The following is a 27,959-nucleotide window of genomic DNA, read 5'->3' as shown; positions in this document are numbered from 1 at the left end:
CTACTCATTCTTAGGATTTTATGAGAGCCCCGCCCTTTCCGGTGACGTCACACACTATGCGCCGATCCATATTGTAAGGACAATATTGGATTGCAGTGGCTGCTGGCGATGTCTGTGAATTATGCGGCTGGTTTATCTCCTTACCCCGATAAGGGGCGCTGCGGTCTGCCGGAGGTGAGCTGTGCGCTTTGTCTCACCTTAGCGCAAACTCTTCAGTGGTGCCGTGTACTTACGAAACCAGTACTATGGAGTCGGGGGCTGCTTATGGGTGCTCGCAGGCTATGAGGGGATAGGGGAAGGTGAAAGAGTTTGGTGCAGCGGTATAACCTCACAGAGTTGCATTAGTCAGTATGTGCGGAGGAATCCCTTCCAGCTGTGCATTTCAGCCTTTTCATTGTGTGTTCATTCGAGCTGTGTGTGAATAGGACAAGTCGCGCATCTATTGGATGAAATCTGTGTGTATATCCCTGGTAGGAGAAGCTGTAATGTGATTGTTATTATCGGCCACAAGGTGGCACTGTAATATGGCAGTCGTAAGGCTTTGTTTTATGAACAGGAATATCTGTGAGAAGAGCATGGTTTACTTTATAATGTTCCTTTACGTTCGCTATTTTCTTATCCACACTTCATTTTTTTATTAATTCAGTGCATCTGTGAAAATGTTAACCCTAACCCAAAGATGCCATCTCTGCCGTCTGTTTCCTTTGTGGACTCATAGGACCATCCTATCTTCTACAGCTCAGTAAAGGGGGACAAAAGATGCTGCAGAAAATGTCTAAGCCCAGTCTTTTGCCCTACCCTTTACACCACAATGTATAATTGTCCCTTTTAGTGACACCGCCCCCCCCCCCCCTCCTTACATTATGGTTCCCTCATACTCTGCCCCCTTCTGCCTTCTCCTTTCCCAGAGGAGCTGGCTCTGTTGTCAGTTTTGAAGGAGTTAAAGGGGTATTCTCATCTGGGCATTTACATTTTAATTTAATTCATTATGTAAACGTTTCTTCAATTGGATGTTAATTAAAAAAAATGTTCCTGTGTGAAGATAATTTCTCATAAATGTAGTCATGTTGTCCCTTAGAAAAGAGATAGCTTCCTCGGATACGACCACGTCACACTCTGGCAGCGGTGGCTAGACTTGCGCTATAGAGTCCTGCCGGACCACCAGGATTCAGCGATCATTACCACAGGACGGCTGTGCGACATGCAGTAACTCCCGGACATTTCATATACAATAACTTTTTGTTTCTTTGTGCAATCCCTCCAGTAGTGGTGGTCGTATCTGAGGAAGCTATCTCGTTTCTAAGGGACAACATGGCTACATTTATGACAAATTATCTTCACACAGGGACATTTTTTTTAATAACATCTAATTGAAGAAATGTTTACATATGGCAGATTAATTAAACTGAATGTGAGTGCCCAGATGAGAATACCCCTTTAAGTAGATTGGCAAGGTCCTAATTTAAAAAAAAATGTAAATTTAGATGTTCCTTATATGACCTCGTGGTGGACTATGGTATTTATAAATAAAAACACACGTTAATATTTTTCAATAAAATAGTATACAATCCCCACTAAACTATGGAAAAACATTGTTGTAGTTCCCCATTTTGCCCAAGACTATACATATTAAAAACGTTTTTCCATAGTTACGGTGAAAATCTTTGACCACAAACTTTTTTGTGACAAATGGCATTGCATATAACCACTATTATACACAACAAAAATAAACACTTTTTTTATTTTACAGAAATTACTTTTTATATAGATTTATAGCAGAAGACAGGCCAATTGAAGTCCTCTTCCTTTGTAAACACAGTATTTGCTAGTGATTGGGCTCCTTTTTAAAGTCTAACATGTTCAACATCTGCTTTTTTTTTTTCTAGCTTTTTGACTCTCCAGAAGAGTTAAATCAAAAAGTGGATGAACTTGCAGATATGGTTCGTAAAGCTTCAAATGTGGTTATTCATACGGGAGCTGGAATAAGTACTTCATGTGGGATCCCTGATTTTAGGTTTGGCAATATAATGATAAATCTAACATTACTTTTGGTTTATTAAGTGACAGCTTGTTGTGGGTGCTGCCTCCCTTCTTGTAAATGACATTTATTTTTATACTATTAACTGGTGTTTAACTTTCCGTGCTTTCTACATGTATACAAAGATTTATTGTGCTTAAAAGAAATCTACCATCAAAATGGAAGATGGATAAACCAGGGATAGTACTCTAGGCACTGGGACTGTGGAAATCCTTCTTATATTTGTTATTCATGGCCTCCTTCCTTCTAAAATAAACTTTTTAAATTACGCTGATGAACCTAAGGGGCTTTGGGGGGTATTTCAAGAGTTCCTTATTGATGTCTTTTCATTGATATTGCAATGAGCAGAACATGTCTCCCCTTCCTCCTGCTCTTTCCTCCCTCTGCCTGTGTAAACCAGCAGCAGCAGAAAGTGCAGAGAAGGAGAGACCTGCTCTGCTCATTATAATAGCGAGTGAAACAACAGGGTCTCTGGAAACGCCCACCAGAGTTTCTCAGACTCGTTAGCATAATTTTAAAAGTTGATTTTAGATTTAAGGAACCCATGAATAACAAATGAGTCACAGTGTCTGGATCTATGAGTAAATGTCCCTAGTTTATCATGATGGATTTTGATTATAGATTTTCTTCACTTTAAAGGGGTTTTCCCATGAAAAAAAATTCTCAAAATGTCATTCCCTAGTGATGTTTAAACAATAAGTATCATTTTAACCCCTTACTTTACAAGTTTTATTGTTGTTTTAGCTCCTATCACTGAGTGATGTTCAATGTAAGATTCCAGAGTATGGGCAGGAACTCTCTAAGCGACACATTTTGATTCCTCTAGTGCTATGAGATACTGTAAGCTGACAATCTAGTTACATTATCAGGGCACTGGTTTCTCTACCCTTTTATTTAGTTTCTGAACATTCACTAGTATCTGATACATAGAAAAAGAGATTGAACTGATCAAAGATGATGAGATGCATCTAATACACAATGACACGCTCCAGCTCTGCTAACTCAGGTATAAAACACACAGTGAGCTCTGCTATATGCTACCTTCCCCTGCTATATAGATCTCATCTGTCTGTAGCTCGTAGATTTAATCTACATATAAGAAACTTGTCTTTGTGCGAATACCCCTTTAATGGTGTAATTTCTAATTTATTTGACTTTATAATAGGTAATCATGCAATTTTCAAATATACATGTTTACATATATATACCATATTTATAAGGGGTTACTAAGACTGGTAAACAATGCACTTAGACTTGATAAATGCCGCCTGATGTGTATTGCTCTAGCATGACTTTGGTGAAACATTGTCACTGGATGCTAGTATAGAGAAACTACTAGTTGAAAAGCTCTGATCCTGGGCATTTAACCCCTTAGATACCGCGGTCAAACATGGACTGTAGTGTCTAAGTGGGTGCAGATGGAGCGGCTTCCTTCTGCCAACCATTGGCACCATGCAGCAACCATCACGAGGTGCTGATGGTGTCAGCAAAAGCACATAAAAGTACTGAGCTGCAGGAAGTCACTTCCCACAGCTGAGTATTGCTACACCCAACTTCTGACATGGACTCCCAAAAGGAGCCGACACCAGAAGCTGTGGGTTTCGGCAGTATATTAGACATCATAGATGGGACAATTGAAGATAACTCCGATCGTGGGTGTTAACCAATTACATGCTGCGGTCCAGCATGATTACCATGGGTAAGGGGGTTCTGGGTCTACCCGTTTGGATCAGAGCCTCTCTATCAGCTTACTGGTTCCAATCCTTCCAGTGGCAGCTCTGGGGTGTGATGTGTGCCCCGGGGCTACCAGGTCATTTGCAGTTCCAGCCCTGCCTCCAAATGACTAAGCATGCAATTCAAAAATTGTCTGCTCCTGGATTATGTCAGCCCACACGCCAAAGGTGATGGAATTCGGCGTGTGGGCTGATGTGATACAGGAGAAGACATTTCTTGAATTTGGATCCCAACTCTGGGACATCAGGTAGGTGTGGATTATGTGCAATAATCCTTCCGTGTGTCAATCGTTGAAAGATGTGGGACAAAGTAAAATATGAAGGGATATATGTACTACCAGATTCCGTTGTAGCAATATACTTTTATTTTTTGAAAATAAATCTGATATTCACTATAAAAACTCAATTTATGCCTGCTACTATAAAAAAACCCAGATTCACATGTCTCTAATATAGCAACTGATTGTGAAAGGTACATCCTATATTTTCATATATAAATAGTCTAAAACGACCATATACCTAGTATCAAATAATACACGTAATACTATAAAAACATAATCTATGATAAAATAGAGTTAACAAGATGAACATGGTAAAAATTCAATTTAAGAATGACCAGAATTTGTCATTATAGAGCCTTAGTCCCTGGCGCATATAGCATACTGCTCAGATATTGTAACATCTTATGTTGTAAAGATATTTCATGCAATAGTCTTGTGCAGATATCACATGTGAAAGGCTGATGTAGTAAGTATCTTAATTAAATGCACGGCTTAACTCCAGTATTGGATAATTTCGAAGGCAAAATATTGTGTATGAAGGCACTAAAATGGGTCTAATATGTTACTTACACCTCTCTGCTGCCCGAGTTCAGATGGGGGTACTGCTGATAGCATGAAGTCAACCGCTCCGGGGGAACCTGGTATGTCATGTCTTCTCTATCGGTGTTTATCTTGTTTATTCTATTTTATCATAGATCAGCGATGGGCAACCTTTTGAGCTTGGTGTGTCAAAATTCGCCAAAAACCGAGCATAACTCGGATGGTGTGTCACCTTGACAAAAAACCATAATTTTGTGATATTTATAGTTTAAATAACAAATATGTATACTATTTAACTTCTAGGGTACTTTAACCGTAGGTTGTCTGATTGATCCTACCATGTACTGCCATACTACAGTACATGGGTATATGGGGATTTTCCCAATCATCTATTACTATGTGCAAATCGCACATTGTAATAGATCGGTTACAATCAGACGTGTGGAAATGCTTAGTAACCTGTGAACTTTCTGTCATGAAAGTTCACAGGTTATAGCGAGGGTGCAGGCGCCGCTGTCTGCATCTCCCTCATGCCCTCTTGGCATGGAGAAGGCGTGAGGAGCAAAATAATCGCAATGTCTGGCAATTTGCAAGGTGTTGCGACTATTTCAGGGCTTATACATCACAAAACTGACACACAAGCCCTGATGACTGCCTTCTGTCATACAGTGCACTGACCTTACTTACTATATGATGGGAGTTGTTGTCCTCCCTGGTCCCTGCTGTGGCAGCTGCTGGGACATCACACAAGGCAGCAGCGATGTGACCTCTGACTGTGCTGCCATCTTCCCCCCACCACAACTATCAGGAGCTGCAGAGGAGTCTCCTGGGTGTATGGCCGGGTCACCTCTCCTGCTGTGCCCTATGCTGATACCTGTGCTGACTGGAGACACGAGGCACAGCTCACGCATGGGGAGGGGCCGGCCCAGGGGAGGAGGAGGAGGGGGGAGTGCTGGAAGCTCAGTGCAATCTCTCAGCCTCCCGGCTACTGCACCTGGTCATGTAGGATGAAACTTAACTCTCAGGCAGCCGTGTGTCAGTGAAAATGGCTACGCGTGTCAGCAGTGACACGCGTGTCATAGGTTAGCCATCACTGTCATAGATGATTGTTTTTTTTAGTATTCAATGTATTATTTAATACTATGTATATGGTCATTTAACGATTTATATATGTAAATATAGGAGGTACCATTCACAATCAGTTGCTATATTAGAGACATGTGAATCTGGGTTTCCAATACGTCCCCCATGACGGCCCACTTGGAGGATGCCCCTTGACCTCTGTAGGGACAGGAAGCAGAGAGATTAAAAGCCTCCCGCCAGTGTCTTGCTGTCCCTACAGGGGATAGGTCAGAGAGGCTCTCCCTCTCCTCCAAGTGGGGAGGGGGGGGGCATTTTTTCTGTCTTACCAGGGGTTACGCCGGTCTATTTCAGGCTGTAGTTCCCCTCCGGATCGGGTCCACGGCTAGGTCCTTCCTTCCCTGGTCCTAGGTGATCCGGAGCTCGGTCCTCTCCAGCGGCTGACGGCGCCCTACGCAAGGACGTGCGACACCTCCAGGAGCTCCGTTCCCAGGAGTCCTTTGCGCCCGATGACGACTTCCAGCTGCGACTGGAAGTGAGGTCGGTGCGTCCCGGAGCGCCGGAATAGGCGCAGAACAGCCACCTGCTAGGGGGATGGGCTCCCCGATAAGGTATTTAAACTAGCACTATCATGGGGGCCAGTAGCGGTGTCTCGTACTGGTGCATGTACCGTTCGGTGGCTTTGCCGTCCCAGACATTCCTGACATGGCTGATGAGGCAGACTTGGGCATACCTTTTCCAATTAGAAGAGCTAGATAACCTACTGAAGGCCATACGCGAAACTCTAAATATTGAAGAAGTTCCCTGCATGTCCCGAGAGGACGAATTGTTTGGAGGGCTGAGAGCCAAAAAACAACGCGTCTTCCCGGTTAATGATACCCTATTAGGTTTAATTACGGAAGAACGGAAGGACCCAGAAAAGAAGATGACAACTTCCAAAGGGTTTAGGCGACGTCTCGCCTTTGATCAAGAGGTCTCAAAAGTTTGGGACTCTGTCCCTAAAATGCATGTGCAAGTGACGAAGGTTGTCAAAAAAACAGACCTGCCGTTTTAAGACTGCACAACTCAAGGATCCTATGGACCGGAAGGCAGACGCTCTTCTTAAAAGAGCCTGGGAAACATCCATGATCAGCCTAAAATCCAACCTATCGGCCACCTCAGTCGCCAGAACCCTCTTCTTCTGGCTGAACCAACTAGATTCTCATATCAGAGAAGGCACTCCTAGGGCTTCTCTGTTGGAAAGTATTTCACTCCTAAAATCTGCTACTGCCTTCTTGGCTGATGCTTCAGCTGAAGGTGTCCGTTTTGCGGCCAAGGAAGGGGCATTAACAAATGCTACGAGGAGAGCTTTGTGGCTAAAACAGTGGGGCGGTGATATTCGTTTAAAATCGAAGTTATGCAGTATCCCGTTTTCAGGAGATTTCGTCTTTGGTCCAGAATTGGATGCCATTTTAGAAAGAGCCTCTGATAAGAAGAAGGAATTTCCAGAGAACAAAGCACCTTCCAAGAAACCTTAATTTCGTCCCTTCAGGAACACCAAGGATTCCTTTCGGGGCAAAGGTAAACAGGGACGCTGGAGTTATCCTAAAGGGGGCAGAGGCCGGGGGTTTCTATTCGCCAATTCCCCTGACAACGCCGGAGAGAAGAAGCAGTGACGCCAGAGTGGGGGGGGGGGGGCGTCTTTTAGGGTCTGTCGCTCAGTGGACTTGCATCACTTCAAACCCTTGGGTCCTGAATATTATCAGCACAGGGTACAGGATAGAATTCAGTACCACCCTTATCTTCTACTTCTTCCTCTACCCATTATCTCATCTGGCAGGAAGTTTCATCTCTCATTCTCTCAGGAGTGGTCACCCCGGTTCCTCAAGATCAAGTAAAGACGGGCTTCTATTACCCCCTCTTCCTGATCAAAAAAACCAACGGGTCAAACCGGCTAATAATAAACTTAAAGGCCTTGAACAGCTTCATCACCTACAGGCGTTTTCACATGGAATCGTTAAGATCTGCTACCCAACTCATTTACACCGATTACTGTATGTGCACAATTGATCTGCAAGACGCCTATTATCACATCCCAATTCACCCCTCATCCCAGAGATTCCTCAGATTCTCTGTCTTTTTTCCAGAGGGTTCTATCCTCCACTTCCAGTTTCGGGTTCTTCCTTTTGGGATCTCCTCAGCTCCAAGAGTATTTACAAAGATCATGGTGGAGGTGGTTGCATTCCTAAGACTACAGGGAGTATCTATCATCCCTTACTTAGACGATCTGCTGATTGTGGGGAAAGACAGGTCAGTATCTTATTGCAGCAAGAGATCTTACTATGAACAAACTCTCATATCTGGGATGGTTAATCAACACCCGGAAGTCAGACCTTTCTCCCTCCACTCACAAGAAATTCCTTGGTGTAATGTTAAATTCCACTCACCTAATGTCCTTTCTCCCTCAGGAAAAAGTGGAGGATCTAACACATCATGTTCACTCCTTCAGAAGGAAGATTTCCATCTCAATCCGAGGAGCAATGAAAGTTCTAGGTCTCCTTACTGCCTTCCTCCCATCGGTGGCCTGGATTCGAAATCATTCCCGTATTCTACAGAGTTGGATTCTCAACAGTTGGAATCGAAGGTCCTCAGGGTTGGACAAGAAAGTCATCATTACGTCCTCAGTAAAAAGACTTACAGTGGTGGTTACAAAGGAAGAATCTGGAAAATGCGGTCCATTGGCACTGCCTTCCACGTCTTACAATTACGACTGACTCAAGCAGTGTGGGCTGGGGAGCAGTCTTCCCTTCCCACTACGCCCAGGGTCCATGGACACCTTCCCAATCAAGGAAGCCATCCAATTACCGGGAATTACGGGCTGTCTGGGAAGCCCTAAGATTAAATACATATCTTCTAAAAAATCAACATGTACACATATTATCAGACAACACCACGGCGGTGTCTTACCTAGGAAGACGAGGAGGGACAAGGTCGACAACTCTTTCCTCCCTAACGCGCACCATCTTCTCCTGGGCAGAGGAAAATGTACTTTTCCCTCTCTGCAACTCACCTGAGAGGAATTTTGAACAAGGAGGCGGACTACCTCAGCAGGAGGGAAGTCTCCCCCAACGAGTGGGGCAACAATCAGGAAGTCTTCCTCCAACTGACGGACCTGTGGGGGGTTCCTCAGATCGATCTCTTCGCTACAAAAGAGAACTCAGTATGCCATCGATATTACTCTTTGGAAGCGGGGGAGCCGAAGGATCGACTGTAAGCCTTCATCCATCAGTGGATCGAACCTCTCTCTATGCCTTTCCCCCCCCCCCCCCCATTCCCTTGATTGCAAGGGTCCTCAGAAAAATCCTTATAGACCAGGCAAGGTTAATACTTATCTGTCCAAATTGGCCAAAAAATAATTGGTACCCCCTGCTGACATCCTTGGCCCAGCAGCAACAGGTGATACTGCCTTCACGGAGAGACCTTCTACATCAGGGACCGATTCTTCATCCCAACCCAGGAAGGCTTCAGCTAGCAGCATGGATCCTGAGTCCGAGTTCTTGACATCGCGGGGTCTTTCCAGGGCTGTAGTAACCACTCTTAAGGCAAGTAGGAAGAAGGTTACGTTTGCAATTTATCATAAAATCAATAACATTCTGTGGGGATAATCCTCCATCTCAACCTAACCCCAATATCTTACAGATTCTGGACTTCCTACAGAAGGGCCTGGAGCAGGGCCTTTCTACTAGTACCTTGAAGGTCCAGGTTTCGGCCCTTGGCGCCTTCTTCGATTGTCCTCTTAGGGAGCAAAAGGTTTATCCTAGCCTCCTCCAGAATCAGACCCCAGATTCTCAGGAGAGTTCCTACCTAGGACCTTAAACTGGTACTAGACGCACTTTCCAGACCACCATTTGAACCTCTGGATAGCGCTACCATTAAGAGCTTGACGCTAAAAACTACCCTTCTTATTGCTGTCACTAGCTTCAGGCTATTTCAATCAAAGAGCCTTATATGCGTGTGTTGTCTGATCGTATAATCCTTGCTCTAGATCCAGGCTTCATTCCCAAGGTGGCATCCAGATTCCACAGGAGTCAAGAGAGCACCCTTCCATCTTTCTGCGAAAACCCCTCTTCTAGTAAGGAAGCTTCATGGCATCTTCTGGATGTAAGAAGAATTGTGCTAGCTTACCTACAGGCTACAGAACCCTGGCGCATAGACAATCTGTTTATTCAATTCCAGGGGAAGAATAAAGGGCAGAGGGCTTCGAAAACATCTATAGCAAGATGGTTAAAATTAGCTATCTCTACCTGCTATACGAAGCAAGGGAAGGAGGTTCCTACGAATCTGAAGGCTCATTCCACCAGGGCTATGTCCACTTCCTGGGCTGAGAAAAGAGGTGCTTCTCTAGAACAGATCTGCAAGGCCGCTACCTGGGCCTCACCATCCACCTTCATAAAACACTACCGTCTGGACTTACCTTGTTCTCAGGATCTTTCCTTTGGCAGGAAGGTTCTACAAGCAGTCATCCCACCCTAGAGTTTCTACTTATTTGGTAGATCTCCAAGTGGGCCGTCATGGGGGACGTATTAGAAATGTAGAATTAGACTCACCGGTAATTTAGTTTCCATCTAGTCCTCCATGACGGCCTATATATTTTCCCTCCCTAAGTTAATTCTGTATTGTATGTGAATATTTAACATACAAAATAAAATTTTGTTGTACCTTCCACCGGTGTAGTTATTTGGTAGACACTGGCGGGAGGATGGGGGTGGGAGGCTTTTAACCTCTCTGCTTCCTGTCCCTACAGAGGTCAAGGGGCATCCTCCAAGTGGGCCTTCATGAAGGGCTAGATGGAAACTGAATTACCGGTGAGTCTAATTCTACATTTTGCAGTAGCAGACATAAATTGTGAGGTTTTTATTGTGAATATATATATATTTTTTTAAATCTATATTGCTACAACTGATTGGGGTACTGAGTATATCCCTTCATATTAAGTTTAATGCCTACCAGTATATTAACTGATCTACACATCCCACCAAAATGACAAAAGCACATTAAAAAATAATTTAAAAAATAGTCTCTAATACAACACATTTCCGTATAAAAATCAAATCGAAGTATAAAAACGCAAAAACCCTACTTATTTGGTATCATTTCGTTCTTGGCAATCTGTACAAGAAATCTGAACCCATAGATGTTAACGCAAATACGATTTTCTCCAATATTATTTTTGTTCAGTGAAATTGGGCAAAGAAAAACTATATAAATGAGGTATTTCGTAATGAACTACAAAATAAAGATAACATATTTACCTCTACAATTTTACAGTACAAGTCTTTTTCTGAATGTTGCTGCTTTCATTCAAAGCCCGGCTGCCTGCCCATACGGCAGTTTACCACTACATATGGGGTATTAGCATACTCAGGAGAAATTGGTTATTAAACTTTGTAGAGCATTTAATCCATTGTGAATGTTTGCTTTGTATGAATGTATTTGTCAATACAAATTGGTTTCTAAATTGCACCATTTTGTTTTAACTCCTGTAAAGTATTTAAAGGGTTAACAGACTTCGTAAAAGTTGTTTTGCATAGGTTGAGGGGTGTAGATTCTATAGTGGTGTTTTACTAATATTTTGGCCTCTCAAAGTCACTTGAAAGCTGAGTTGTCCCACAAAATACTAGTCTTGTTGATTTTCATGAACAAGAGAAAAATTGCACTCAAAGTTCTAAGCCACATAACATTTATAGAGCAGTGGTGGCGAACCTATGGCACAGGTGCCACTCAGAGCCCTCTCTATGGGAACCCTCGCCATCAACACAGCGCAGAAATTGGCAAAAAAGGACTCAAGGCCTCTTGCAGTCCCAGGCAGCCCAGGACCCTCAAAGGAAGCTACAATGATAATCCAAAATTCCTCTCCTTCTTTCTACTGTATTGGTGTCCTCAGGTGCCAATACAATTTAAACCTGTGAAACATCAGGGAGTCATAAGTTACTGTTTAAATTGCCACATTGGCACGTTGCAAAAAATATGTGGGTTTTGTTTGTAGTTTGGGCATTCGGTGTCTAAAAGGTTTGCCATCACTGTCCTAGAGAAAAAAGAGGACACCTAAAAAACCTTGCCAACAGAAATTCTGGAAATGTTAGTTATCAAGCTATTTGGGTGGTCTGAATGTCTTTCCCTGCAGCGGTCTGAATAGATGCCTGGAAAGAAGAACATTTCAAACGTTGAAATGGCGAATGTTTCAGAATTTTTTGCCAAACTTCCATTTTTTTCAGAACGAAACGCAAAAATTATTGCAACTTTTTCTGCTAACATGAAGTACAATCTCAAAATCACCAGGATATGTTAAAGCGTTCCGAAGTTATAACCAATTATCATTACACATCAGATTCTAAAAATAGCGCTTGGTCATGAAGGTGAAAACTGGCTTTGGTTAAAGGGGTTCTCCTTTACACCAAGTTAGCTTCTATTCACACTCTGTCAGCGCCATATAGATGAATAGAGCAGCCGGCGCATGCTCAGCTAGCTGCTCTGTTCACCTGGGGTGAACAGACCGCTATTTTCATGATCCATTGGGTCCCATCACTGAGACCCCCACGATCAGCAAGGAATATTAAAGGCTGAAGCTAAGAAATACAATTTTCTTATGCAGAAAAAACCCTAGTCTTTGTAAAATAAAAAAACTTCTGAAACTCAGAATATAAAAAAGGATATTGGCGGCAAGATGTTAAAAATAAGACATCCTTACAAGTAGGAGAAAATGGATTGCCATTGCATACTGGCCAAATGTGTGACAATAAAAATACTCTTAACATAGTCTAACAGGACCTTTTATAGATTTGCTGGGTGTATTCCATGTGTACACACGAAATTCAGGAAATAATCGCTTTAAATACATATCCTGAATAAATTTAATGACCTATCTCTCTCTCTTTCAGGGGTCCTAATGGTGTGTGGACATTGGAGGAAAAAGGTTTAAACCCTAAGTTCGACACAACATTTGAAACTGCACATCCCTCAACCACACACATGGCCCTATTACAGCTCCAGAGAGTTGGTATTTTGAAGTTTTTGATAAGCCAAAATGTAGATGGATTACATGTAAGATCTGGATTTCCCAGGTATGTTGCCTCAAAATATATTTAAATACCAAGATTAAATTGGGACCTACCAAATTCTTAATTTAACCCCTTTATGACTGCAGTACAGTTATTAACGTCCTACTTGCAGAAAAACCTGTGCAGATTGATAAGACTGGTATCACTTCAAATTGTTTTATCTCCTAACCCATGGCACATAGAAACACAGTTCTGGTATCCTATTAAGGAGAAGAGAATCTCCCGTTTAATACCATTTCTATATAGCATTGTTTTCTAGCTTCTTGATTGAACTTGATGGATATGTCTTTTTTTTCTCTTTTTTCACATGATACTATGACACAGAACTAGAGATATCCACTGTTAAAGGAAATTTACCACTACAGTACAGTAAAATTAAGCTAAACATACTCGCCTAATGTCCATTCAAATCCCAGTGCTGGTAGTCTTGAAGCTAGACACGCCGGGATCTCCTGATGTCCGGTGCTCTTGGCTGCTAATTGTTCACACCTCCTGCATGATGTCGCCTTCTCTCACCACCTCCCTCTCCCGTGTGGGAGGGGAAGTGAATAATTAGCGACGGCTATCACGTATTGGCGCTCTGGGCTTCTTTTTTTATAATTCTTTTTTTTTTTTAGGCGATCCCAATGTGTCCAGCTTAAAGAAGACCAGCACTAGAATTGGGAGGAACAGGAAAATAGGTGAATATGTTAGAGGTCCTGTCAAACTAGGAGCTCCTAGCGCTACTACATTATTAGCAGTGTTGAACTGCTAGCTTTATCGGAACCTTCCGCCGAGGAGGCTGTGACTGCCGCTTTGCAGTGTTCACTAGCTTTATCGGAAGGCTCTAATAAAGCTAGCAGTTGAACACTGCTAATAATGGAGTAGGGCTAAGAGCTGCTTACTTTAGTGTTTTTTTTTTTTTTTTTTTTTTTGTTGTTTGTTTTTTACACAGCTCTCTGTTCCTGACTTTTTAACAGTGGATATCTCTGGTTCTGTGTCCCCATAAAACACAATGCTGATATTAAAGGGGAGATATTAATTGTGTTACTAGGTTACAGGGTTCAGAAGATATAGCTGAAGCAACTGCAGAAGGCACTTTGCAAAAGTACACACACCCTCTGCATCTGTCTCTGAACCTGCAAGTTGGTGAATCGTTGACGCTGTACATATTTATAACCTATTCTGGTAAAAATGTATACAATTTTACTGCTAATTGAAAAATGGGGGAAAAATAACAATCATATTTTTTCCAGTTTTTCTAATTTGTCTGTTAATCAAGTTAGTGTCACATGTTGTGTGGAAAAATAAATTGTACATTTTTTTAACTTTGGAACTGCAGAACAGACAGGCCAATCCAGACAATCGGAGATCCATTATAACAAACAAAAATATGCAAAATGACCCACTGTCAGCCAATGCCGCAACAGAACATCTCTTACAGAACTCTCCCACTGACACCCTACATGAGAAAATATTCTCATTAAGACATACCTTACACACTATACTTATGGAGGAACATGACTGGCAAATCACTTTTTTGGAAAATGTCACACTAACTTTCCAACAATAAACCAACCTGATTAATGGCCAGGAAAAACAAAAAACTACAGGGTAATTCTTGTATATCTTTTATAATTTTTTTTTTTAGTAAGTTCTACGCCAAACTGTATAATCTGAAAGACGACTCACACACTCCCCAACCCTCAGGAATTAATCAACCAATTCCTGGGAAAAATTTGCCTTCCCTCACTAACAGAAACACAACTAAGATTTGGAGGTAGGATCTCTGAACGCCATAAAAGCACTTTACTCCTCACCTTCTTCCTATTATTTTAATCAACGGTAAAACTTGTCAAATACCTTTAACAGAACAAATGGTACCTGTCAAGGGTGCCACCTGTCACCATTATCGTTCAAACTAATAATGGAACCCCTTGCAGAATTAATAAGAACCAATCCTCTAATCTCTGGAATCCCAGCTGGACTCCGCCAACACAAGAAGGGTGTTTTCGTGGATCATATTATCCTAACAATAACTGACCCGCTAAATTCACTGAGAGGCATTATGTCTTCATTAGAGGACTTCAGCAAGGTCTCCTACTACAAAATTAACACTCATAAGTCCATTATTTTAGGATATACTATCTCTTCAGCCCACCGACAACAAATCGGATTTGAGTTCCCGTTTAAATGGGAAAAGGAATCAATAACCTACTTGGGTATCAAAATTCCAAGTCCCTTGAGCAAAAAGGCAGAAATCAAACTGGCATCATTAGAAAACCTCATTACAATCAGAAATAGACAACTTGAATAACCTATTATTGTCTTGGATGGGGAAAATGGTCATCTACAAGATGATGATAATTCCCAAAATACTATATTTTTTGAGATTCATCACAGTCCCAATTCCAAAATTTGTAATCAATAGGTAAGAGACAAATGCTCAAATTTATATGGGGAAATTAAAAAAAACAGATTAGTTGCAGATAGTCCCCAATCTACACCACTATCTTGCCCAATTTATCCTACCCTCTTACCCAACTTATCCTAGCTCACACCATTCACCCAAATCTTCGACTTCCTAAATTCCCACCCTTGCTTGCAGCAGTATTAGCCTGGAAAAACACCCTATTAGCAGGAGACTAAACCAATACAAAACATTCTTCTTCAGATATCTCTTAATCACAAATTCTCACCTAAGCCATTTATTGAAAAAGGAATTTCCAAAGTTCAGGAGGTTCTCCAAAATGACCAAGTAATATCAGCAGAAGATATTAAGAAAACATATAATTTACCAGACCATTTTACTAAACAAACGACAATACTAAGGGAAACAATTATCAGACACAAAATATGGAAAACTAAACTATCTCTCCATAATTTCATATTTAACCCAAAACTGTGTGTTCTGCAGAACTGTAGAGCATTGTATGATGTATTGTTGGAGAGAGTATGAGCTTCCAAGATGGCTTACTTGATCAAATGGGAGAAAGATCTAGGACAAGAATTTTCTATGCTACATTGGAAAGAGGCCAATTTTTGGTCTTCAAAGGTGTCTAAATGTTCCAATTCAACTGAAGTGCGTCAGAAGATACTTTCTAGATGGTACTATACTCCAGCACATCTTGCACGTATATATCCAGGAACCTCAGACAGATGCTGGAGAATCTGCGGACATAGGGGCACAATCATGCATATCTTCTGGGAATGCCCATAAATGAAATTCTATAGGAAAGAACATCTTTGCATCCTGTAGCAGAATGTCCCTGTCCCTAAACCCAGCATAGGCGCAACTAGGCCTCGACATTAATTCCAGTCTAGAAAGGTCTAGGTCTAGAACGCTCGTAGGACATACTTCAGACAGCTAATCTTTTGATCGCAAGATCTTGAAAGACCTCCTCCCCGTCCTCAATATAAGAACTATATGTATCCATTAATTTACACTGTTTACTACAATCAACATTTGCCCTGAGACAAGGCACCCTAAATAACTTCCACAACATGTTGGATTAATGGATAAATATTGCCAACAACAGAGACCCCGCTCATCCCGTAACTCCTGAAGAATAAAATCTTCATACTAATTCCCCCCCTCATCCTCCCTTTCCCCAACCCTATGTGTTTCCACTCCCTGGTTTAGAAGTTACGTCAAGTGTTATCTACTGTAACTGTTGATATAAATAGCTCAATATTTGTAATTTTTAAGTATCTGTTAAGTTAAGCAAAAAGGAAAAAAAAAGTGAACTCCTCTTCTGACGCTCCCCGGCATCCATCGTGGCTCCGACATAAGTCCTGGTCTGTCAGTCTTTGTGACGTCAGCCGCATCAGCACACTCTATGATGTCAGCTTGGGGCTGACGTCATGGTGCCTGCGAAGGACCGGGAGGAGCTGGCAGGCTATATACTCGAGGCGGCAGGCAAGCTGGCTATATACTCCAGGGGGCAGGCAGGCTTTATACTTGATTTGGCTGGCTTGCTATGTACTCCAGGGGGCTGGCTGTATACTACAGGGGCTGGCAGGCTATATACTGGGGGGGCTGTGACCAATGCATTTACCACCCTCTGCTTATACTCGAGTCAATAGGTTTTTCCAGTTTTTGTGTGTATGTGTATATATATGTACACTCATCGGCCACTTTATTAGGTACACCTGTCCAACTGCTCGTTAACACTTAATTTCTAATCAGCAAATCACATGGCGGCAACTCAGTGCATTTAGGCATGTAGACATGGTCAAGACAATCTCCTGCAGTTCAAACCGAGCATCAGTATGGGCAAGAAAGGTGATTTGAGTGCCTTTGAACGTGGCATGGTTGTTGGTGCCAGAAGGGCCGGTCTGAGTATTTCAGAAACTGCTGATCTCCTGGGATTTTCACGCACAACCATCTCTAGGGTTTACAGAGAATGGTCCGAAAAAGAAAAAACATCCAGTGAGCGGCAGTTCTGTGGGCGGAAATGCCTTGTTGATGCCAGAGGTCATTGGAGAATGGGCAGACTGGTTCGAGCTGATGGAAAGGCAGCAGTGACTCAAATCGCCACCCGTTACAACCAAGGTAGGCAGAAGAGCATCTCTGAACGCACAGTACGTCGAACTTTGAGGCAGATGGGCTACAGCAGCAGAAGACCACACCGGGTGCCACTCCTTTCAGCTAAGAACAGGAAACTGAGGCTACAATTTGCACAAGCTCATCGAAATTGGACAGTAGAAGATTGGAAAAACGTTGCCTGGTCTGATGAGTCTCGATTTCTGCTGCGACATTCGGATGGTAGGGTCAGAATTTGGCATCAACAACTTGAAAGCATGGATCCATCCTGCCTTGTATCAACGGTTCAGGCTGGTGGTGGTGGTGTCATGGTGTGGGGAATATTTTCTTGGCACTCTTTGGGCTCCTTGGTACCAATTGAGCATCGTTGCAACGCCACAGCCTACCTGAGTATTGTTGCTGACCATGTCCATCCCTTTATGACCACAATGTACCCAACATCTGATGGTTACTTTCAGCAGGATATTGCGCCATGTCATAAAGCTGGAATCATCTCAGACTGGTTTCTTGAACATGACAATGAGTTCACTGTACTCACATGGCCTCCACAGTCACCAGATCTCTATCCAATAGAGCAGTGATGGCGAACCTTTTACAGACCGAGTGCCCAAGCGACAACTAAAATCCACTTATTTACAATGAAGTGCCAACAGAGCATTTTATGCAGTAACTTATTGCTACCTGTTCTTCCACTGCTTTCAATTGTATCGGCCCCCTGAGGCCACCAATACAGTTGAAATTCAGACTGTCATTGTAGCTTCTCTCCATGGTCTCTCTGTACAGGAAGAATGGGAGTCCAGCAGGATAACCTCCAAAGATAATGCATTTCTGTCCAAACTTTTTCACTTTTCCTGCAGTTCCAAATGGCCAATGAAGTGTCGCTTTAAAATAGCGCTGAGAGCAGCATCTCTTAAGTTGCCTGGGACTACAGGAAGATGTGGTGGATTTGTTCCTGTCTGGTGAACTCTGTCCTGGGGTGACCACCTGAGTGCCCACAGAAATGGCTCTGAGTGCCACCTCTGGCACCCGTGCCATAGGTTCGCCACCACTGCAATAGAGCATCTTTGGGATGTGGTGGAACGGGAGATTCGCATCATGAATGTGCAGCCGACAAATCTGTGGCAACTGTGTGATGCCATCATGTCAATATGGACCAAAATCTCTGAGGAATGCTTCCAGCACCTTGTTGAATCTATGCCACGAAGAATTGAGGCAGTTCTGAAGGCAAAAGGGGCTCCAACCCGTTACTAGCATGGTGTACCTAATAAAGTGGCCGGTGAGTGTATATAATAAATATTACACTCGCAATCAAAATTAGAGAGTAATGAGAGGTGTGTTTTGTTTTTTGTTTTTTTTTAAGGGAAACACCATGTCACTAAAACAGTTTTTTGCAAAATAACCAAAGTATATCCACATAAACCATGGGAACCACATGTTGAACAAGGTTCTGATACACACTTGCCGTGCAGCTGTATGAGAGGTCCAGTCTTGCCCCAGTTTGATGAACAAAATTGATCCTATCAGGTCCAAATAGGTTAAAGGACATCTACCACCAGGATGAAGGACTGTATGCAAATGAGCCTGAGGGGCTCCAGGCTCCATATGTGCTAATGGAACCAGAGCCCTTCAGTATCATTTGCGTACAGTCCTTCTTTCTGGTGGTAGATGCACTTTGAACTTTTATCAGTAAAATGACTCCTCCTCTGTCAATACAACAGGCTCCTCCTCAAAGGTTAGTTTATCCTTTTAGTTCTTGGAGAGGTTTGATCACTGCAGAGTGGGCTTTCAGTCCAAATGCTCTTAAATGTTGAGGTACGGTATTCCCAGTTAAAACCTTACTCTTTTCAGTGCTGAAGTGGCAGGCAATTCCAGCACTGAAATTGAGTTAGTGATGTTTAAAAATGCAATATTCTAAAAATTACAGACTTGAAACAACCAACTTTTCTTGCTATGGTTGATCTAGACAATATGTCCAGTCAAATGGAAGTAGACAGGAGCGCCTGCATCTGTAAACAAACAGTGACAAAAGGCACTGATGAGCATGGGTGCCGAGTAATGGGAGCAACAGAGTAGGTAAATCATCTACCCCCCACCTCAGCTGGATATATAGATGGATATATATATTTTTTTTTCTTTAAAGGCTGGACAACCTCTTTAACTATAATCTTTCTCTGTGCTTCAGTCATCACTGTTCTCTAATTATGATCGTCATGTTTTTTGCAAAATAAAGATTTAATGTTAATATTCTCTATTTTGTAAAACGCTGTTCTAGTGGCATGGTGTACCCCTTACAAAAATCCATCAAATGTTGATTCTCCCCGCTCCTGTTCTCCCTCTGCTGCTAGCCACTGTTGATACTGTTTGTAAAAAGGGAACAGCTGTGAGGCGTGTCCACAGCTAGATGCATGCTACAGAAACGGGCAGTGACAGCTGGCACATGAGAGAACTAGAGGGGGGGGGGGAGAGGCAAGTAAAAGTGCTTTTTTTAATTTTTAAAGCCCCTCCCCTCCTTCCCATATAAATACATTTCCCATTTCTGGACAACCATGATAAGGATTTTGGAGAACATGGTTCTAGATTTTACAAATGGACATCCAAATGAAACATAGCCGATCATTATAAAAGCTGGAAGACCTTCCACATACATTGATTGAGGTCCACAAAATGCCAAACCCTTCACTGATATCTTTAACCAGCACCACTGTGTGAAATGTTTCATGGGGAAATTGTGTCCAATGTCCTAATCCAATGCCCCACTTTAATTAGAGATGCAGAATTATTTCCATCCAGTCTGTAGAGTCTTACCACCTGTTTGCTGACTTTCTTTACTGCAGAGTCCAAATAAAGTTTCTACAACCTAATTAATGTAATGCACATTGTTTAGGCCAATTTTTTTGGTGTCAATTATGCAAGTATTCTGTACAGGTCTGTTGAGGGATTTTACTTATGGTTCAATTGTATTTTATCATTTTGCAGGGATCATCTAGCAGAGCTTCATGGAAACATGTTTGTTGAAGAATGCACAAAATGTGGGAAGTAGGTGTCTGGATAATATTCCCTTACAATGTCCATTACAGTTGAGCTGTGGTTGTCCAGATGTGTTTCTTTTCTGTATGAAGCAGGATGCTACATAGATTACTTTGGGGCAGTTCAGAAAGATAATAAATTTGACTCTGTGTAAGATTGTCTAGTCATACTTTTCAACTCCTATTAGCTACGCCCCTTTTCCCAGGCCACATCCCTTTTTGCCATACCAGTCGTAAAAGTTTTGTAACCCTTGGTAAAATGCGGTGCTGTGAGTTTTTTTTTTTTTTTGTGCAAATCATGGTCTGCCTTTGTCTACTATCCGGTTCACTGATCAGAGATGTTCTACTAAAGTAAACCTTTCTCCATAGTGTAGTGCACTGTGCATAAACTGCATAGTTTATTACGTTTTTCTCTATAGCAGAAAACATATTTTTCTAATACCCATTCATTATGGTATTTCAGATCTTTGCCTGTTAATCGCCTCATTTCTGCCAACCTCAGTCCCTCTCCCTTATCCTGCAATGTTGGCAGGATGTATCAGTATTAATAATAATAATAATAATAATTCTTTATTTATATAGCGCACACAGATTACGCAGCGCTGCACAAGCATGTCAAATTGGTCCCTGTCCCCATGGGGCTCACAATCTAAACAGCCTAACAGTATGTTTTGAAGTGTGGGAGGAAACCGGAGTACCCGGAGGAAACCCATGCAAACACGGAGAGAACATACAAACTCTTTGCAGATGTTGACCTGGGTGGGATTCGAACCCAGGACCCCAGTGCTGCAAGGCAGATGTGCTACTCACTCAGCCACCGTGCCGCCCATTAACCCCATCCCGGGGTCCGGGCCGGGTCCCGATGCATGGAGAGGGTTCGTGGGCAGAGCCCTCTCCATAGCTGGTAAGTCTTTGCTGCATATTGCAGCAAAGGCTTACGGTAACACCAGCGATCAGTGACAGTGGCAATCACAGTCATCGGGGAGCGGCAATCCGTCGCCATGGTAGCCTCGGCTTTTTTCCCGAAGACCCGAGGCTACTTTGTTTTAACTCATTCATTACAATGTGCTATCAGCATTAAGCTTGGAATATGTTTTTGCTTTGCAGACAATATGTTCGAGATTGTGTGGTTGGAACCATGGGTTTGAAACCTACTGGTAGGTTTTGTGATGTACCAAAAGTCAGGGGCCTACGAGCTTGCAGGTAAAGACTAGCTCCTGAATAAATCTAACTGTAATAAAGTACTGCAATCTATTAATTATGAGACTGTCAAACTTTTATACTGTACAAGCATTGGTGTATGTTCACCAAAAATATTAATCAAATGGTGACTATGTGCTTCAGAATGTCGTATCTATGTTGAGCTTCTTGACATGCCCAGAGCGTTACTAGTGTGAATCTTTACTTGGACTGATACCACTGTCATGTCCTGTACTTAATGAAAATGAAGTGAAAATGTTGGTCATAAAAGGATCCTCTTTTCTTTAGTTTGCAAGAATAAAATTCTTTTTAAGGGAACGGTAAGATGAGCATATAGACATGTTTCAAAATTATGTATACCTCTTCATCGGTAATAATAAAAATCCCTCCTTCTAATTTTTGGACTATGTAGTTCTGGGTACCACATAATAACGAGACTGTCAATATGCCACCTAATAAAGAAGTTGATAAAGGGGGGTTGGGATTGGGTTTCTATTCAGTTACTCTAGGCTTCAGTGGTTCTGTCCAGCCCCTTAGTCTGTGCTATTTACATAAGCACCTACTCCAGTCCTTCATATATCACAGGAATAACATACAACCCTCGCAGATACTTATATACAAAAAGACTTTACTAACAACATACATGTGACAAAGTAACTACATACAATACAATACAATACAAGATACACAGAGAACACAACTACACACAAACCTCTTTTCCTGGCCCCTTCCGGACCCAGTAATGTGTATGTATATACAATATAATCTAACACTACAGCCGCTCCTGGATATACCCTGAAGCAGGAGTCACATCCAATACCTGACCATATACATGTACATATAGAGACTCATGCACAATAGCATCTATATATCTACTCCTCCAATACACGTGCAGGGCACAGATCCATGTGTGAATGGGATACGGCTACAGGTTATACATGTAGTTACACTAATATATACACACTCACTGTAAACACTTAGCTATGTGTATATATATGGTAAAACACATAACACCTGGAATATCTATAGGTACACGTATAAAGTCTACTATGTTATAATTACTCTTATAAAGTTATATACATACACAGAAAACACACACAATATATGACCTGGTTCCTTAGTAAGTGCTGTTCATCCAAGTGGGGGGCCAGGAAGCAAGAGAGCTTGATTTCTGCTTCTTCCACCTTAAATATCCCTTTGTGTAGTCCCTGCCCACCCCCTTATAACTCCACCCTAAGACCCTCTCAGGATAGACCCCAGTGTGTGCAGGGAATCTCACACCTGGTTCATGGTGGCTTCCTATTGTTCAAAGCCTTTTGATATGTTAATGACCCAATGGCTTCAGTACACACTGACATCTCACCCCAGAATATCAGTGACTGAGGTCAGTATATACTGTATATATTAATAGAGCAGAGGGTCCAGTTATGAATAATGTCCCCTGTAACAGAAGTGTATATAAGTTAAATAATTTGTTGAACTTGTTTATAAAAACACAAATGTAAATGGTGTGGAGTTGATCATATGTATTTATGAGGTTTATATAATTTCAGCTCGCCTATCCTGGTTATCAAACTCCTTTTGCGGGTACTTCAGACCAACAATGCGTTACAACTAGAGATGAGCGAGTATACTCGTCCGAGTATACTGCTCGGTCGAGTATTAGCATATTCGGACTGGCTCGTTACTCAGACGAGTATCTCGCCGGCTCGAGATCGAGCATTAAATTAAGTGAAGAAAAGTATTTTTATTACATAATAAAATATCCCAGACGTTTACCGATGTTTTGCTTGCAAGAACACATTGAAATAACACTGTTCTTCACTTTCCAGGTGTTTGCGCATGTCTCCCGCTAAGTTAGGAGATGTTCGGAACTTCTGGAATGTGAAGAATAGTGTTCTTTCAATGGGTCCTGCATTTAAATGGTCCTGTATTCACTGTTTTTAATGTTTTAATTCTATTCTTCACTTTGCAGCTGTGTGCGCGTATCTCCGAACCTATCGGGAGACACGCGCACACACCTGCAAAGTGAAGAATAGAATTAAAACATTAAAAACAGTGAGTGCAGAACACATTGAAAGAACACTATTCTTCACATTCCAGATGTTCTGAACATCTCCTAACTTAGCGGGAGACACGTGCAAACACCTGGAAAGTGAAGAATAGTGTTATTTCAATGTGTTCTTACAAGCAAAACCTCAGTAAACATCTGGGATATTTTATTATGCACTGTTCTTTTAATGTTCTCTTTTATTAAAAAAATGCTCGGGTCTCCCATTGACTTTAATGTGGTTCGTTATTCGATACGAGCACCCGAGCATCGGGAAAAGCTGGTATCGAATAATGAGCACCCGAGCATTTTAGTGCTAGATCATCTCTAGTTACATTTCAGCAATACTAGAGTATTTCCCATCATTAAATTTATCAGAATATAATCCAGTAAAAATGCTTTTTTTTTTTTTTTTTTTTTTTTTTTTTTTTTTTTTTAGGGGAAAACTAGTGGATACAATCCTCGATTGGGAGGATTCTCTGCCAGATAAAGATCTCAATCTTGCGGATGAAGCCAGCAGGTATTTAGTTTGATGGCCGTTTTTATCTTATCATCCATTGTATATTCTGCAATGAAGTCATATTAAGTCTTTTATCTACATCCTAGAAAAGCTGATCTGGCAATCACTCTTGGAACATCTTTACAAATTAAGCCCAGTGGGAATCTTCCTCTGTTGACTAAACGTAAGGGTGGGAAACTGGTAATCATAAATCTGCAGCCAACCAAACACGTGAGTTTCTCAGCAAGATTTGTAGTGATTAAAAAAATTACATCTACTTTATCTTGTCATATTTATGTTTTCCTTTATTTTTGGGGCACCAGATAAAATGTATTAAGTATAATACATCAAAACATTTATTTTTATCAAAAGCCAGTTGCTTTCGCAGTCACAAAGTCTCTATATTTTATTGCATTTGTTATGATGGTTTGCAACTTTATACAGAAGTGGAAAAACATTCTAGATGGGATCTCCTTTTCTTCAGGATGTTATTTTGATACTTCCAAAACATATCAAGAGTCAATATATGATATCATAAAATGTGGATTCTTTATTTCATTAGTTTAAAAATGAAGAAAACTGGGAAAAACACAAGTGTTTACCTATGTGTAACCTATGTGTTACACCAAATTTAATTTAATGGAATAAAGTGCTACATATGAATACTTTTGTGGTATTTGTTCATCTGTGGTCTCTGAATGCTACTATTGCGCATCAGGACCAGATATGCAGTGGCCTGACTTTTCCATGTTTTGGTAAAAAGAGTGGGTCTGTTTGGGAAACTGCACTTTAATTCATCTAGGATTATAGAGAACAATTTTTATCCAGCACCAGTTTCATAGATTTTTGTTTAGCATTTGGCTGTGTGATAAAAGATTAGTTATTTCTTACTATGCTAGCACTTGTTCCTGGCAGCTTATGAATACTTTATGGTCACAAAGTGTCATTTGTCTTTTGAACCACAGATTTTGTTGAAATAGTTTTTGAGCACTGTCTCCCATGTGTAAAACCCTAAGGTAATGTCAAATATGTGAACCTGTTTTAAAAACTTTAACCCTCAAAGACTGCGCTGTGCATTTTGGGTTTTGTACATTTTTATTTGATTTTATGTTGATGGCACAGTACAACTACCCCTTTTTTACTAAATATCTGGAAACAGAACCACTACTCCTTTATATATTGGCACAGTACTATTGGTAACCGCTATGTATATAGTATATGCATGTAGTCCGCAGAGTTGTGTTATTCCTATAAAATATTATTCCTACTACTTCTATCCTGCGCATCTGATCACAGCATATTACTGTTACCTATATTCTAAGTATATGGAAACTGCATACCACTGCTACTCCTATCCCACACATGGGCACATGATTGCAAATATGGGCACAACACTCTAGTACTGCTCCTTGTGGATATAAATGGAAGACTTTCATATCTGTCATACCCTGATGGCCTGCTACGATAAGATGAAACAAAGACTTCCAGCCCCCAACATATTGAATAAAATGTGGGTTAAAAATACATCCTTTAAATTCTTAAAATGTTTCGGACCATGCAGTCCTTAGGTATAACAGTCTGTTTTCTTTTCTCATTAACAACAAATTTTTGAGATTGGATCCATAAAATTTTAATCATTTTTTTTTTTTTATTAACATAGGATCGATATGCAGATCTTCGCATTCATGGTTATGTGGATGAAGTAATGACACAGCTAATGCATCGTTTGAATATTGAAATTCCTGTTTGGACTGGTCCACCAACTAAATTAGAACCAAAAGATGAGGTGAATAACCACCACCCTATTGACTGTAATGGAATTTCAGATTCTTCACATATTAAAAAGGAAGAAAGGAACCCTTGCATTGATGAGAAGCCTCATCTGCCAAAAAGAGCAAAAGTGGAGACAGCGTGTACATGATTTGGAATCCATATTTGCAGTCTCTTGTCACAATAATTACTAAATCTCATGGTCATTATGCTTGTATTAATCTACATAGCCTTAAATTGGTAATTAACTACAGCTTTGTTTAAAGTTCTGGGTTTTCTAAACCATCTGCTGACTAAAATGTTAGTAGTCTTTTTCTCTGCAGTGCAACACAAAATACTTAAAAATTCCTTGCTGAACAATGTAGAAAGTAGTTGAATAAATAATGCCTAATCCCTTGTGTTTTGCCTCCCCTCCCCACCTAAGCACCTGCTGCTGTTGAGGATGTTATATATGGTGACCAAGGGTCATTGTTACCTGAATGTCCAGGTCAATTTCTGCAGTTCTGCTCTTCTTTAAATAATTATCTTTGGAACAGCTCTACATATCCAATTTTTTTTCATTTAATTTTTTTCATAAGTAAAATATAATAAATCTTTACCAAAATGTGTTAAAAATATGTACATAATCAAGTTGTCACACTGCCCCATGTTTATCTACAGATGCAAAGTATGCATATAATTCTGCAAACTGTAAGCTCCTTCTCCATTCTTCTTTCGGCTGACACAGTTCTGGTGTCTTATTAAAGAGAATTTCCCTTTTTATATGACCAAAATTGTGTTTATATATGTTTTATATGTCAACAGTGATTTCCACAGTCAGTTATGGTGAGCTGTTTATTAAAATCATGGTTTTTACTTCAACTTTTACAGTGAATATCTCTACTGATTTGTGATATTAAAAGGGAGATTCTCCTCTTTCATGTGACACAAGAACTGTTTCTGGGTGCCACAGTTCAGAAGATATAGCTGTTTGAAGTGGGCTTATTACATTATCTAATGTTGTCTTTACACACGTTATTATACATGAATATGTATGGCTGATCTTATTTTTTGTGGAAGCATTTCAACAAGTTCCCTAAAGGGCTGTTGGGAAGTATGGTCCAACAAGCTCGATCTTCGTGTTGGACAGATTTATTGTCCAGAAAATTTGGTAATCTTGCAAGAGGGAAATTTTGCAGCACAGCTATTAGAAACACTGTTGATCTCAAGGTATGTATAGAAAGTATGTGAAATCAAAATGTCCTGTGCGTTTTCATACCGTTTTTGTTTGCTATTGTTCCCTGCAAAAAACGTTTTCAATGTGTGTTTTTATAAATCCATTTTTTTTATTTTTATTACAACACAAATGTATTCCTTTTTTTAACTTTTTGTTCTTGATATGTGTAAATTTATCTGAAATATGTCCCTTTTGTGTATATATGGGGAAATAATAAAGGTTTTTTTTTTTTTTTATAGTTTTAAAAAAATGTTTTAAATGTTTTTATTTTTTACCACAATTCTCATACCATGGTCTTGTTGAAATGGCCTTTTGATCCACAAGAGCATGAGACAACAACCCCTAACCAGAGTTTAATTCTCTGCCTTACGGTCACTACTTTGTAACTCATTCTTCCACATGGTATTAACCCTTTCCCTGCCCCCAATGACTTCTCATAAGTCCTCATGGGGTGCCACCTCTATGGCTGAGGATGTATGTGATATGGTAGATATGGAAAGTATTCAAAACTAAACTGAAAGATCATCTGGTCATAAGTATTCAGACCCTTTTGTAGCGATACTAATAATGTAGCGATACAACTCGCATGCTGTCCTTTTCCTTCTGATCCTTCTTGAGATGGTTCTATTTCTTCATTGGAATCCAGCTGTGTTTATTTAAACTGCTTGGACTTGATTAGGAAAGTCAACACCTGTCTATATAAGACCTCACAGTGCATGTCAGAGCACATAAGAATTATTAGGTCTAAGGAACTGCCCAAGAAGCTCATAGACCGAATTGTGGCAAGGCACAGATCTAGCCAAGGTCTCTACAGCACTTGAGGTTCCTTAGAACACATTGGCCTCCATAATCCTTTAATGGAAGACGTTTGGGATGACCACAACTCTTCCTCAACCTGGCTATC

At 41.0% G+C, this 27,959-nt stretch overlaps 1 protein-coding gene across 2 annotated transcripts; it reads left to right on the top strand.

Moving 5' to 3' along the window:
• On the top strand, positions 1 to 26,700 carry SIRT6 (sirtuin 6). Of its 2 annotated transcripts, none has more exons than XM_072113225.1 (8): positions 1 to 174; positions 1,887 to 2,014; positions 12,590 to 12,772; positions 20,271 to 20,330; positions 21,428 to 21,523; positions 24,010 to 24,090; positions 24,177 to 24,300; positions 25,730 to 26,700. In XM_072113225.1, exons 1-8 carry the CDS (start codon positions 109 to 111, stop codon positions 25,988 to 25,990), a joined length of 999 nt encoding a protein of 332 aa, XP_071969326.1. In that variant the 5' UTR covers positions 1 to 108; the 3' UTR covers positions 25,991 to 26,700. The 2 variants fall into 2 exon arrangements, with proteins under 2 accessions (XP_071969326.1, XP_071969331.1); XM_072113230.1 differs by having other exon boundaries at positions 17 to 174; positions 1,887 to 1,940.
• The last annotated feature ends 1,259 nt before the right edge of the window (positions 26,701 to 27,959 follow it).

Source organism: Engystomops pustulosus, chromosome 1 (genome assembly GCF_040894005.1).
Source record: "Engystomops pustulosus chromosome 1, aEngPut4.maternal, whole genome shotgun sequence".
In the NCBI taxonomy this organism is placed as follows: Eukaryota; Metazoa; Chordata; class Amphibia; order Anura; family Leptodactylidae; genus Engystomops; species Engystomops pustulosus.
This window is presented reverse-complemented; position numbering and strand designations above follow the sequence as displayed.

Bases quoted from the DNA above. Each gene is read 5' to 3' on its own strand.
- SIRT6 (XM_072113225.1), top strand. From the start codon at position 109: ATGTCTGTGAATTATGCGGCTGGTTTATCTCCTTACCCCGATAAGGGG. The intron at 175-1,886 runs GTGAGCTGTGCG...TTTTTTTTCTAG, and splicing joins GGCGCTGCGGTCTGCCGGAG to CTTTTTGACTCTCCAGAAGA. The intron at 2,015-12,589 runs GTTTGGCAATAT...TCTCTCTTTCAG, and splicing joins TGTGGGATCCCTGATTTTAG to GGGTCCTAATGGTGTGTGGA.